Genomic DNA, 15,685 nt, shown 5'->3' with positions numbered 1-15,685 from the left:
AGATCATATTATAACAATATTTCTCCTAGAAATATTTTTAAAGTAAAAAACTTACCGACCTGAACAACGAAATGATTGAATAGTAGCAGTTTCAAGCATTTCCACTGATTTTCAAACGTCTCAGGCTTATCCTTCACAGAAAAATTATAAAATAATATAATTATTATATAATAAATTCATAATTATAATAGAATAATATTAATCAAAATCTCACCTTTTGAATTTTGAACCTCCTCATGAACGGAATGAATTGAAAGAGAAATGACGGCAAGCACAAGCCAAAGTATACAACCTTCAAATAAAATAATATTATTATTAATATTGTAATAATTAAATATAATTAAGTAATGATTCAATGAAACAACCCACCTCATGAACTATCAAAGAGCCGTAAACAGCAATAGTATATTTCGAATATTTCCTTAACATTTCGTTCCAAAAATTCTCAAATATCGGTTGAAATGGATTAGTAAGAAGCTCGGATAGGACGTTTTCAATGTTGTTTATTACGAAGTTCGTATAATCCGTATCGTTCGACATGATTTTGAAGTCAGTTTATCGATATATTCGTTTTTTTATTGAAAAGATTTTCAATGAAAGCAGGCTAAAAGAAAATTGCATTTAACTTTTATTCATAAAACTGAACAACGTATCTGTTGTCTGCATTTAAAGTTAACATTCCTATAAAATACACTTATTTTAAATCATTTATGCGAAAATGAAAAAGATATATAGATAGATGGAGAGAGACAGATGACATCATTTTCTTCAAATTACATATACGGAGAGAGAGTGAGAGAGAGAGAATAAGATCACAGACTATACAACCTAATCAGCTGATGGCAGTATCACATGTTTTCATTGTTAAAATAACAGCACAGTGCACATGTAAGCCGATCTCCGTCATCCAATTAAATACTTTCTCGTTTAAGTTTCCGATTTTCCCCGTAACTACACAAGTCATCACGATATTAAATACGGTTAAATATTATTAGTTATAATTTAGACTATGATATAATATCATTAGATATAACCTTTACAAAAATATAGAACTTTATAGTAAAATACATTGAGAAACTCAGTACAAAAGTTTATTAGAAATACTATCATTCTATGGCGAATGTTTAAGAATTAATGACAAATAACGAATGTTAACGAATCTATTCTATAATTAACAGATATAAATCCAATATAAATAATTTATATACAATTTTTTTCCGTAATTATAACGTTAATATCTCAAAGCCATCAGAAGTTATAAGGATGGTGTGTTCAAACTGTGCACTCATTGAGTTATCACGCGTTACAATAGTCCAACCATCGTTTAATACCTCTATATCTGGCTCACCTAAGCATACTACCGGCTCTGTGGTTATTATTATATGAAATAATTATTACTATCATAATAATTATTTATTATAATTACTATTTACAATCATTAAAAGTATTACAAATAAAATTTCTAAAGAATAAACCAATTGTAAAAGTCATTCCCTCTTTCATTGTGCCTTCGTCGTCATTGGCTGATAAAAAAAAATATCTTTTTATCGATATTTTTTAAAGTATCAATAATAATGATACAAATAATTATGATGATAATAATAATAATAACAATAATGATAAACATAATAATAATAATAACCAGTGTGTATGATTTCAGGGGGCCCATGAAAAAACTGACCTATACCATGCCCACAGATATCTGGGACTACTGTCATGTTATTCTGCCTAACTATTTCGCTAATTAGAGAGAAGAGAACAAAAAAATACAAAGAAAGATATAACAATGATTAATTCATTAGCGGTTTTAATGAAAGTCACAAAAACTAACCTAACCTAATAACCTTACCAATGGCATTAAACCTTTGCCCCGGCCTACAAATTTTGATTGCCTCATCCCTACAAAGTTTAGCAACACTAATCAGATGCAAGGCAGTGTTATCTACATTATCTCCAACTGGGTACGTATATGAAACATCACCATGATGATTATTCTTATAAACCTGATAGATGGTAATAAAAAAATTATTGATTGATCAAGTTATTGAAAATAAATTTTAATTATTGATGTATACAAGAATTATGAAATAAATTAACTATAATTTAGAATGTGTATGTATCTATATATATATATATATATATATATATATATATATATATATATATATATACTCAAAAATAGGATCAAGATATAACAGTATATATATACACACAGTATATATACAAATTTCATTTCAATAATTTTATTTGAATAGAATATGAATAGTCATTACAGTTGGAATAAAAAAGTTGAAAGTGATAGTCTACAAGTATACAAATGACATTGAAATTTATTTAAGCAAGGCTCGTTAGTCATTCACTAACCGTCACATCGATATTGATGACATCTCCATTCTGCAGTGGCCGATCATCGGGAATGCCGTGGCAGGCCACGTTATTCACGGACGTACAAATTGATTTAGGAAATTTACGGTACAACAATGGAGATGGATAAGCATTATTTTCGATACAAAGTTGATGGGCAACCGAATCTAAATGATCAGTCGTAACACCTGGTTTCACTAATTTGCCTATTTCATCTAAAATACGTCTGGCGAGTTTGCACGCACTACGGTGATTAGCGATATCCTCAGGCGTTTTCTTTTTATTAAATATTGGCTTAACTTCTTGTAAATACTGCTTGTAACTTTTCACGTATGTGGGGGCCTCGATGTGATCAGGCACGCTCCGGATTTTTGAAACTTTTTGTTTTTGAGGTTCGACAATGGCAAAAGTTCGTGAAAAATTTTTTTCGGAAATTTTTTTACGTAGAAATCTTTCTAAGAAATGACTTTTTGAACAATGAATACTCATTTCTTTATTCACTTATTCAACAAATTTAAATGAGAAAATGCAAATAAGATGCACGAAACAAAAGTTTGAAAGTTTTCACCATGAATCAGTTTAAATGTGGATTCAAGCGCAATTATCCTAGAATAGAGTATGATCGAGTTACTAACGGTAACAACCACTCAATTAAACAATCAAACCAGTCAATTAAACAATCAAACCAGTCAATTAAACAATCAAACCAGTCAATTAAACAATCAAACTAGTCAATTAAACAATCAAAACCAGTTAATTTAACTTGAATCCAGAGTCTGACAAATCACGAAAACAAAAACAACCGACTCCCGTATACACAACAAACGCTATGACCATGGGTTCATGCCGAGGTCACGAAGACGCAGACATCATACCCGTTACCATTCCACATCCACCCATCGTTGCCACAGAAATGAAGTTAATAGCTGTTTCATTCCCTTTTGCAGAGCTGGGACCGGATATGGCGGATAACAACGGTCATCGGTCGGTGCGCCCACTCACGCAGGCAGTCTTCGGAAACAGTTATCTGGTCGGTTTCAAATCGGTTCAGAAGGGTCACACAGATTACCGACGCTGTTATTTCGTGTTCGTAAAATTTGTGTAATCAAATGTGTCCATTAATGCTCGTTGCATTAATGTCATACATAAACGTCTGAATTTTGTGGATATTTATAAAATTGCGAATCATGACATAAACAGTATTTAGATATAATTAATAAAAAAACATACACTACAAGCAAACATACATTCAAGCAAACAAACAAGCACTCATAAGTACAGAAAAAAAACAATATTAATAATGATACCGTACCGGAAATACCGGCCTGGCAGCACATGGTAGCAAAAGTCAACGACTCCATCTCTACGTTACGTACCCCGTCGTCATATGCTTTCTTAAGGAAAGCTTGCTTCTTCTCCATATTGAATTCACATCTTGCTCCATCTAGACGAGCCTGTCCTAATGACCATGGTTACACGTACAAACACATGCTTACACACACACACACATACATACATATATATATATATATACACACACAGAGATTCATACATACACGCATACAGACCCTCATAGAAGTCCCAGGAGCACATAGTCTTGCCAGGAATGATCTGAAAATCATCACTCGGATCGCCACATTTCAATAGTTTCTCGTTCTGTGAAACACTCAACGACGATGGGATCTTCACCAATTCTCCCAATATCGGCTAGTAATAAATAAACCAATTACTAATACATTCTTTAATTCATACATTCATTCGTACTCATTCAATCTTTCATTCATTCGTTAATTTATCCATTCATTCATTCAATCGTAAACCAAGTCATTCAATTGAACACACACACACACACACACACACACACACACACACACACACACACACACACACACACACACACACACACACACACACACACACACGTGCAAATATACCACTTCCAAGAACGGTCTCAACAAGCCGTCAACAGCAACACTCGTTATGACTACTGTTCCAGCTGATATACCTTAGATATTTAATCAATCGGTCAATCAATCATTCACCCCCTCAATCCAACCAATCAATCAGTCAATTAATCAACTAATTATTCATTCATTTCATCAATCCATTGATTCCTTCATTTTTCATTCACTCCTTCTTAAACCACTCATTCGCCCGCCGGTTAACTGACTCATTCAATCCACTTATTAAACCATTCATTGGCTTACAAACTTAACGTACGCACGCACACAGACACACACACACATACCTATGCCACCGCTCGTCCCAATCCTAAACATGCTGACATCGGTAGCATTGGAGTAATAAAGAACCTTTATGATCTCATTCAGGACCACTGATGACGAAGATATGCCAATACCATGCTAGTTTGAAGTCAATAAAGACATATCACTACAACAATAGTCAGGCTGGCAGTCAAGAGACAAAGAAACGAATAAAAAGATAGATAGACATACGGCTAAGCAAGTTAAAGAGAGAGACAAACACGAGTTAACGCATAGTATTAGTCCGACTTTATACATAACACATCTACCAGATAGATAACTGAGTAACAAAGAGAGAAATATGTAGACATAGAAAAAGAGACATACATACAGACAGAGAAACACATACATTAACGCATAGTACGGGCCCGACTTTATACATGACGTATCTATCAGTATTCTTACAGATGTTGGCCAGTTGGAAGCCAATAGGTTTTGAAATGTTCAACTCGTTCAGCAGCCGGTCAGCCATGTTGTACACTCGGCCCTGGCTGCCACTGAAACAGACGTACTGTGAAGGAGGAGGTAGTAGGTTATTGATATCATCGTCAATAATTTATCGTTAAATTATTAATTAGCGTGGTCCTATTATTACACTTTTTGTCATTATTATTGTTGGACTAAAAGAATTAATTAACGAACGAATGAATAATTGAACGAAAGAATGAGATGAGGAATGAATGAACGAGTGATGGATCGGATAACAAGTATTAAATGAATAAATGGATAGCTTACTGAACGAGCAAATTAAACGAATCAATTAATGGGTGAATAAACGAATCGAGCAGACAAATTAAAGACCGAACAAAAGAATGAATTAATGAATGAATGGATGGATGGATGAACGCAAAGAAAAAAAGAACATAAAAAAGAAATCCTAACTTTCAGATCACTGAAGGTCTCGTTGAAATGTTTCATTTTGGTAGAGAGGCCCAGATGGTGAAAGGTATCCGCTTTCTGATCTCTCAAGAAATCATTTCTAACCTGCACCGGCCTAAAATCAGGGGAAGTTTAATTAGGAGTAATTCAATATTTAAATAAAATTCTCCTTGAAAGTAAACATGTAACACGAGTGCAACAATTAAAGGAAAATAAATTACTAAATAGATGGATGGATTTTTTTAATAAACGAAGAGAAGATCGATAGATATATAGAGACAGATATATACAATCTATATTCTATCTATCTATATATACTATTTTGTCTATATATCTATATTATAGATACGTAGATAGATACAGACATGCAGTATCAAGTTGGAATAGGTGAGTAGTGAAAAATGTCAATAACTACGAGGATGAGTAATAACACAACCGAGCGATAAGCCGAGTACATAAAACGGCAGCTACTTTGCCGAAGTAGAATACGGAATACAAAGTACATCAATACGTTACCTCACTGCAGAAGATTTCAGTGAAACAAACATCAATGTATAGTATACAAACAATAACTCGATGAAAATAACCTTTTCTTCTTGTCACTGCCTGTTGTCGTGACACTCATAACGGTCTTTTCGAGACTCTGTCTATACGAGGTTATGAAGTAAACAAATACAACTTGTAACGCCAATTACAATAAAATATAATAACTATAAGGATATAGTCATACCTCTTGTAACAGCACAAAGTTTATTTTCTCACATTACGTCATCTAGAAAGAGTTGGGCGGTTAGGAAAAAAAACATCCAACATACATTAAAAGGCATCTTATATATATATCAGAGAGACAGATAGATAGAGAGCTGAGTAGATCAATAGATATGCAGATAGATATATAGATACATAGCTAGATATAGATATGCAGGCATAGACAGACCGACAGACCATATACGTACACACACACACTCACAAACATACTATGTACACGTCAAATTAGACATGAAATAAACTTTTAGTAGAAAGTATCACATGTACACATTTTATTAATGATTAATTTTTAACTTAATAATTCACTTTTTTCACTAATTTTAATGAAAATATACACTGCCAGAGTATACATTTTGATGAATTTGTACTTTCGAATGATGGAAAAATAGATATATGGATGAAAAACGCAGCATTTGAATAAATTTAATCATTAAAAACAAATTATTTGAGATGATTTTTTCATTAAAAAGTCAATTTAGAATTTCAAGTCTGCCTCAATATTATCTCCATCAAATATAACTACAAGATGATGATAGAAAACTGGCTAAGTTGAAGATTTTAAACATTAAATCAAATACACATAAGCGATGATGCAGGTCAACATTTCTTCTTCACCACCATCATCATCATCTTGACCACAAATACTATGATCATCATCATCATCATCATAACCAACAACAAGCTTACTGTCATCATCATCAGCACCACCATCACCTCAACGAAAAACCGAAAGCAATCTTATTGTAATCATTTCATAAATACTGTAGCATTGAAAAAACTCAACTTTCAAAATCCTTCAACTGAATATAACTAAAAAAAATAATAATTACGATTACAATTAAGAGAAATAATTATCTATATGTGCTTGCTACATTCTTATCATCATCGCCATCTCTTTCCTAACATTAAACAAGCCATCAAAAAAGATCATTATACAATATATTGCAATGCATCGTATTGCATTGTACACTAGTTTGTATGTATGCACGCATTGTATTGTGTGGGTTTGTATGTTTATGAAACTTTTAAGCCAAATAAAATGTTTTTATTGAAACACAAAAATGTTTTATACACACACACACACACACACACATATATATATATACTATGCATGCAATGCTTATAAATGTTATAAATAATAATTGCAATAATAATAACAGCAATAATAATAATAATAATAACTATAAACTTACCAAAATTTAGATCTGTACATTAATAACAATAATAATATAATTAGATTAATGGATACTTCTACATAACGAATGCATAATATCCACTTATCAGTACAAAGTTCATACATAAAAACCAATTCAGTTGAATGTTGAATTTTACATTGGAAAAATGATAACAAAATAATGATGAAAAGATTTGTTATATAAGAACTTAAAAATAATAATAATAATAACGGTAAAATACTAAAAAGAAGAATAATAAAAAATAAGAATAATTTTTCTAGAGCCTAAATTTATTATCTCCACCGGGCAGGTTGTTGTTATTATTGTTGTTGTTGAACATGAAACCATCTGAAGTTGATGGTGGGGCTATGTCAACATCTTCGTCCTCGTCCTAATTCATGTGAGTAAAAAACAAATTAGTGAATTGGGGATCGTTGAAGAAGTTTTTATAAAAACTTATAAAAAATTTAAACCAGTTTGAAAAACTGCAAAGAAATTTGAAAAATATAAAGTTAGACAAGTTAGAAGAATGTAAGCAAACCTTGAAAAATGTAAACGAATTTGAAAAAACAGTAAAGTAAATGTAAGCAAGAAATAAACCAAATTAGCATTCAAGATAGAGACAATAACATGATGATGGCGTGAGATTAATAACCAATTGCTATTATTAACACTTGATTACCATCACAACTAATTAGATAGAATAAAAATTACCATCACAACTAATTAGATAGAATAAAATAGAGAAACATAATCGAGTATTTATCAAATTCAAAAGTCGCTGACCCCGGCGAAGTAAATATCAAGAACTTCGTAGGCCAGCTTGTAGATCTCCTCATTCTCATGGTGTTGAAGTGCTTCTAACTTGTCGAGGCCTGATGAATTATCAAGTTATGATGAAATGATTAGAGCAGGGAAAAATTACAAATCAAATAACAATTGAACTACTTTAAGATCAGACCAACCAAAATTAAAAACTTTAAAACCTAACTAAATCAAAATCAACTACACAAAATTGAACCAATTACAATCAACTATCTACAAATCTAACCAATTAAACCAACCCTCTACAAATTTAACCATTCAAAATCAACCAATAAAAATCTACCGGCTATGAAGGAAAAAACCAGCCAGCCAACCAATCAGCAGCAGCAACTAACTCACCTCCACACTCTTCAATCAGTGTACTGATGCGCTCGACATCCTCTTCGGCCATCTTCAAAATATTATTCAACCCATCCAGCACGACCTGTATGACCTGGGTGTCCTTCACAGCCAGAAGATTGCACAATGGTGGAATTACTCCACAGTTAACAACATAGGCTACCTAAGTTTTGTTATACATAGTAGTAGTGATATAAAAATTAAATACATAATCACACATACACAAACTCAACAACAACAACAACACACGTTTAGATGACATTTTCCCCGAGATTGGGGTTGCCATTTGGCTACCTATGATGAAACCATTGTCACTTCTGTCATCATAAGTAATTTATTTGGCTAATTTTTACGCAGGACACCCTTCCTTACGCAACCAGTTATAAGCGGTGGGCCTAGCCTTTGATGATCCAACATCACTCACAAGGCAGTGAGGGTCAGTTTAATGTCATAACCAGGACATACACATACACAAACTCACCCATATATACACACATACCATTCAACAAACACACACGCACACAAACATACCAACCAATCAACAAACACACACACACACGCACATACAGACCTGATCTTTTTTGCCACTGATGGTTAGATTACTAATAGCCCAAGCAGCTTCTTTTTGGGTTTGAAATTCACTCTAAAGAGAAAATATATAACTTGAATTATGAGAGAGAGAGAGAGAGAGAGAGAGAGTGCAAGAATGCGAGAAAGATACAGACCTTCTCCAAATGATGTATGATTAGTGGTATCAACTGTGAATCTATAACGGCCTGAACTTGGCTCTGGTTGCCAGCTGTAATGTTAGATAGGAACCAGACGGCCTCCTTCAATTAATAAATTATAAATTTCATAATAACAATAATTTCATGATCATAATTTTCGTAATTATAACTTCATGGACAAGAATAATGTTGAGAAGAAAAAAAATTTCATTCAATAGCAAGAATATAAATAAGAAGAAAGAAGAACAGCAAAAACGACACCTACCTTTATAAGCTTGGATTCAAGAAAACCTACCTTATTAATTTTGGATTTGTGGTGCGTTAGTAGGCTCTGGAAGTACATGAGGGCCCCGCAGTTGAGAACGACCTGGGTCTGCTCGTCTGTGCCCGTCACTATGTTGCCCAGGGCTCTCAGGGCTGCTGTCTGCAAGTCAACCATTTTGTGAACTTGTAATGAATTAGGGCTGAACCAATGGTTGAATTGGTGAACGAATGAATGAATGAATGCAAAAAAATGAAACAATGAATTAGTGAAAATGAATGAACAAATGAATGAATTAGTGAATGAATTAGAGAATAGAGTGTAAACAAAAGTAAATATTTGAAAGAGTTATAGAATGAGTTGAATAAATGTAAGAGCTACTGAATGAATTAGTGAATGATGAATCAAATGAGTAACAATAACAGTCAGATAGTTGGAAGCCCACATACTTGAACTTTGACCTCCTGGTGACTCAACAGTGGCACCATAAGGGGTACTACACCCGAGTCGATGACCATTTGAATTTGATCATTGCCCCCGTCTGTCAGGTAGGATAGGGCCCAGACCGTGTCGACTAGGATCTTTGGGGCAGAAATGAAACAAAGGGTAAAAAAAAAAATAGTTTTAAATAATGGAACAACATAAAAATCAAAAACAACAGATTAGAGAAATTAGCAGGACACACATAAATACAATACAATCAAATGAATAATTAAGCAAACCAACAAGCAATCGCACAAACAAACACAAAAGCAACAAACATTGGTATCATCGTGTCTGATGAGGCAGAAGAGAGCAGGCAGGATATCTTGAATCATCTCGACAGGTGGGGGTGGATCCTTATTACGACAAAGGTTTACTATAACCCAGGTTACATTACGGAGAAAGGAAAGTGTGACATGGGGATTTATGAAATTAATCAATGGCTTCACTATGCCCAATCCAATCACATAGTCTCTACACTGGGGTCCATCGCCTGTAGGGATGTGCATCAAATCATCATTAATATCCCTATCATCGTGCCAAATAATTAATTACAAATTATTTCAATTATATATTTCAACAACAGTAAGAAAGATTACAATTACCAATAATGTTCCCTAGAGCCCAGACAGCTTGTTCACATACATTCTGATGTGCTGATTGAAGTAAGTTCAGAAATAATGGCACTGCTCCTGTCAGAAAACAAAAATTACACACGTTTAGCATCCTATTTAATTTAAAATTAGTAAAAAATTATTAGCTTGCCTGCTTTGACTACAGCCTGTGTTTGTAGGGAGGTGCCAGATGCTATGTTTGTCAGTGCCCAAGCAGCCTCAAACTGTAATGAAGGACTGTTGGTGGCCATTTAAAAAAAAATTAGTGAATAGTGTTCGTTTCAGTAAATTCAACAAAAAATATAGTGATGTTGTAAACCAAATTCAACTCAGATCATAAGTAAATAAGGAACATAGATGAATGGACTATATAGATCTTAGATGTTATATACAACTTTAATGAAAATAATCTTATAAACAAAGTTACTAAATTATTTGAATTAGTAGTAGAGGCAACCAACTTATCGGAACGACCCAGGCAGTTAACCAGGATTGGAAGAATGCCAGAAGATATCAAATCATCAATTGGGGGGTTGCGATCACTCGATAATAATTTTCTAAATTAATAAAAATTAATTAACATTCAATAAACATTTGTAATCACAAAAAAGGTGAAAAATGTATCAAATTAAAAATTATTTTATTTAAAGTTTTTGTAACAAAATGATTACAAATATCAGACACCTGGCTGATTGAACTGCATTTAGTTGGATATCAGGATCTCCACTGGAAGCATTCTGAACGATCATGTCAAGCGATTGAGTGACGGGTTTCTCATTATCTTCCGAATCCGTACTCTCCAAATTAGGGACATTTCGTTTTTTTAAGAGATGTTCATCTCTTTTGTTCTTTATATAAAATTAAAATTATTTAAAAAATTTAAAAAATTTAAAAAACTTTCTAAAAGTAAAATCGTCAACACACCTTTCTCAGTTCTACTGAAATTTCAGTTCGCTGTCTTCTCATGACCTAAAACAAAATTTAGGCGATATTTTTGTTTTCATAATAAAATTAAAAAATGACGGAATCCATTTTTTTCTAAAAAAAACGTGATTTGTGACGCTTGAACTTACAAAACCAAAAAATAAAACAGAAAAAAAACCCAAACCACCTCTGAATCTTTCCCTTTGTTTTTAAATAATAATTCGCGACCTTTATCGGAAGCCATTTTTAACTTTTTACAATAAAATTTAAAATATTTATTTTTGTCAGCGAATATGCAGGAAGCAGAACTAGATGAGAATGAAAGATGGATGGAATGGAGGCGAAGTATTCGATTCGACCGAATACAAAATAATCCTTTCGAAAATATATTTTGATGTCATAAACAACAGTAAAATATATTAAATAATACACATTTTAAAAACAAATTATTAAAATAAATGTTTAACTAAAAAAGAATAATTCGACTTTTATTAGTTTCTGACTTTTTTTGAGACGTATTTCATTATTCATGGAACGTTCTATTGATAAACTGATTTTTATAAACTAGATTTATTATAGATTTGCAATTTTACAAATTTAAACTACTTATTTCTTGATTCACTCTCACAATTTCCTTTCCAGCCGTAACCTGAAAAGGTTTTTTAAATGCTCATCTTACTTACTAAAATAACTTTCAATCAAGTTAACATTTCATTTCGTAACATTATTCAAATTTAAATAGTTCAAAAAAATCTCCTAAATTTTCACTGAAATAAAAATTAAAAGTTTTTGTGTTTTTTATTTTAATGATGAAAATTGAGAAGTTTCAATCTCAAGAAACGAATTGTCATAATGTGAAAAGGGAAGTAAATTTAATTTTCAATTCCTTTGTCCTTCTTTGTATGCCTGCCTACAGAGTAGAATCCTGAATGCTGAACAAAAATTGACACCTAAAATTCGGAAATTTAAACTAATTAGGGAAAGGAAGAAATCATTGATGTTTGATGTATCCCCTAATCAGCGATCTGCAACCATGAAGGCAAAAAATAGATGTAAATTAGAATTAGAAGATAAACCATGAAGAAAAGAATTAAAAAGTATTAAAAATTAACAATTGCAGCCATTACTTTACAATGGAGTTATCGAAGTTAGTATTGTAGCAGTCATTAGCTGATAATATTATTTACATTTTGGTACTGGTTCATTAAATTATACAATCTCTCTTATTAATTAACTAATTAATTAATTATTTGTTTATTTATTTAAATAGAACATTCAAGTGTGTGTGTGTGTGTGTGTATGTTGGATCATTATATATTATTATTATTTAAAAAATGGGATGGGAGAGAGAGAAGGAGGGAGAAAGAGAGAGAGAGAGAAGGAGGGAGAAGAGAGGGATGGACTACAATTAGGCAGTTTTATAATAACAACAGTCATTATTAATCTTGCTGATGTTAAATTGTCATTTTAATCAAATTTAAAGTACATATTAATATAATGATACATAATACTTATAATACTATGTATTGTATATGAATGTAGGTGTGTATGTATGTATGTTTGTATTATATGTATGTATGTATGTCTGTATTGTATGTATGTATTGTATTTATGTATGTATGTTTTGTTTCTACCAGCATATATATATACAAATTTTATAAGCATGTCAACACTTAAAATGTATTGCTTGTTATTATTGAAATTAGTCACATACATATATACAGACACACACACATACACATCCACTCAGATGTTATTTGCCATAATTATATTGTTAATTATTTTATTTATTAATATTCATTGATAATTATTACATAAACATTTTTTATATAAGGATGATTGATCTGTATAATGTAAACCATTCCAAGGACCAATCAGTCAATTAATTAATCAATCAATTAATCAGCCAATCAATCATCAATCAATTAATCAATCAATCAATCAATGGGTTAATTATTCAAATAATTCTAATAGCTATAATAATAATAATAATAATTATTATTATTATTATTATAAGGTATAATTAGTGAAATAAGCATGGGAACATATTTAAATATTATAGCAAAGTACATATATATATATACATGTATACATATATATATATATACACACATGTATACATACATATATATATATATATATATATATATATATATATATATAAATATATAAACTGTATCCAGTAGCTTCTTTTTGATCATTCAATAAATATCAACAATAATAATTTATATAATTATTATTTTTACAAATTAATTATAGATGCAACAGTCACCCATTTTAACTAGTGAGTTTTCATAATTTTGTGAATCACCTATAATTATTATTATATATTGATAATTATTATATATTAGAATAACTGATACATATATAATACATATATATATATATATATATATTACATATATATGCATATGTATATATATTTATACGCTATATAAATATATGGTCCCCAGGTATTGTCTTCTAATTATATGTGATCTTGTTGACATGGCTAAAAGTCCACTGGTATATAGACTCATTAAGATATATTGATTTACAATAATATAATTTGTTAAATTTTGATTATAATTAATAATAATTATAGTTAATAGTAATAATTATTATAATATTATTATTGTTATTGTTATGATATTTAATTATGTTTTAATGATAGTTGATGATATTGTTGTTGAGGATCTTGTTGTATGCTATTATATGGTCTGTTTGAATTTGTTGCTTTCTTTCTTTTCTAATTTTTATCTTAATAATGCTTGAATATATTGTAAAAAATAAATAAATAAATAATATATATATATATATATATATATATATATATATATATATATATATATATATATATATGAGATGATCCTATAAAATATACAAGTATGTATATATTTTTTTGTTGTTTTATAGTTTGTATGGACGCTTGTGTGTGTGTGTGTGTGCGTGTGTGGGTGGGGGTGTGTAAGAAGAATTATTCTGGGTACTGTAAATACATTATTATATTTGCCCTGAATTTTAATCAGTTTGAGTCAGATTGTACTTTGGTTTTATAGGCTTGCAGTGAAAAATTAACTCTAGAGGTATGTTTGTTTTGTTTGTGTGCGTGTATGTGCGCGTGCGTGTGTGTGTTTGTGTGTGTCGTGTGTCAGGCAGGCAAACAAACACACAGATATTCGCACAAACGTAAGTTGACATTTAAAAATACATGATTTATTTTTTGTAAATATGTATGTACGTTTGTATGTTTGTGTGAATGTTTGTGTGTGTGTGCGTGTGTAAGTGTGTGTGTGTGTACGTGCATTGGTATTCCTTGATTTCTTAAAAAGAAGACAATAATAATGACGATGAATGATGATGTTGATTTTGAGTTTGATCTTACTAATGAACGAATGAATGAATGGGTCAATAAATAAAGGAATGAAAGATGGAATAAAGGAGTGAATGAATTAATGAAGGAATACCCGTTAGTGTGTTTGTGTTTGTGTGTGTGTGGGGGGGGGGGTATTGTATATGTATATAAATATATATTTCGGATTTACGGTTGTTTTCAGTTTCGGTGCTTTTGATTTGCGAAAAAGTTTTGAATTAAATGTTTATCTATTCATCTATCTATTCGTTTTTCTATCGAAAAAAGTATTTATTTCATTAAATAATTAATTAATTAGTTAATTTATTTATTTGAGTTTGACTGCTGTTCAGTTTTTACAAGACATTGATTGTACTTAAAAGTTATTTGATAGGATTGCCCTGCCTACAGGATTCTGTAAGTAAATGTTAAATCTTAGAAGAATTGTTTCTTAGTCTTCTTTTTCTACTACTTTTACTACTTATTTTCTTCTTCTACTACTACTACTACTACTACTACAACTACTACTACTACTGCTTCTTCTACTTCTTCTTCCTCTACTACTTCTTTTTCTTCTTCCTCTACTACTACTACTACTTCTTTTTATTATTATGATTATTACTATTATTCTTCTGATTATTTTTATTATTCTCATTACCAAATTTAAACGCCTGCCATGTAGAAAAAAATTTGCGATTTTAATTATGCCTGCAGAAGATAACTCTTAAA

General features: G+C 31.1%; 4 protein-coding genes across 4 annotated transcripts in view; all 4 read right to left on the bottom strand.

Moving 5' to 3' along the window:
* The window catches only part of HELRODRAFT_180871 (hypothetical protein), a gene marked incomplete at both ends in the record, with an annotated part of 2,754 nt that extends 2,214 nt beyond the window's left edge, over positions 1-540 (bottom strand). The window contains 3 exons of the mRNA XM_009030159.1: positions 60-131; positions 215-292; positions 370-540. Coding sequence (XP_009028407.1) covers positions 60-131; positions 215-292; positions 370-540 — 321 coding nt within the window. The remainder of the gene's footprint in view (positions 1-59; positions 132-214; positions 293-369) is intronic.
* Positions 541-1,223: 683 nt separating this feature from the next.
* On the bottom strand, positions 1,224-2,853 carry HELRODRAFT_88643 (hypothetical protein; the record flags this gene model as incomplete). Its single annotated transcript, XM_009030091.1, has 5 exons — positions 1,224-1,366; positions 1,476-1,523; positions 1,643-1,740; positions 1,837-2,003; positions 2,365-2,853. The coding sequence occupies 5 exons, from the start codon at positions 2,851-2,853 to the stop codon at positions 1,224-1,226; spliced, it is 945 nt and encodes a 314-aa protein (XP_009028339.1).
* Positions 2,854-3,295: 442 nt separating this feature from the next.
* On the bottom strand, positions 3,296-5,618 carry HELRODRAFT_88580 (hypothetical protein; the record flags this gene model as incomplete). Its single annotated transcript, XM_009030083.1, has 7 exons — positions 3,296-3,438; positions 3,677-3,823; positions 3,933-4,071; positions 4,299-4,369; positions 4,613-4,727; positions 4,978-5,139; positions 5,511-5,618. Coding segments are annotated over 7 exons (885 nt in total), but the record flags the coding sequence as incomplete, so codon positions are not given.
* A 1,065-nt stretch (positions 5,619-6,683) lies between these two features.
* On the bottom strand, positions 6,684-11,921 carry HELRODRAFT_186091 (hypothetical protein). The gene is made up of 14 exons (XM_009030158.1): positions 11,813-11,921; positions 11,626-11,670; positions 11,386-11,549; positions 11,163-11,258; positions 10,853-10,938; positions 10,693-10,779; positions 10,366-10,580; positions 10,054-10,185; positions 9,608-9,766; positions 9,340-9,444; positions 9,186-9,257; positions 8,615-8,777; positions 8,237-8,325; positions 6,684-7,841 (listed from the first exon to the last, which is right to left on the bottom strand). The coding sequence occupies exons 1-14, from the start codon at positions 11,867-11,869 to the stop codon at positions 7,728-7,730; spliced, it is 1,584 nt and encodes a 527-aa protein (XP_009028406.1). The 5' UTR covers positions 11,870-11,921; the 3' UTR covers positions 6,684-7,727.
* Positions 11,922-15,685: the final 3,764 nt, after the last annotated feature.

Source organism: Helobdella robusta, assembly GCF_000326865.2.
Source record: "Helobdella robusta unplaced genomic scaffold HELROscaffold_65, whole genome shotgun sequence".
In the NCBI taxonomy this organism is placed as follows: Eukaryota; Metazoa; Annelida; class Clitellata; order Rhynchobdellida; family Glossiphoniidae; genus Helobdella; species Helobdella robusta.
Note: the sequence above shows the minus strand (reverse complement) of the source record. Positions and strands in the feature narration are given on the sequence as shown.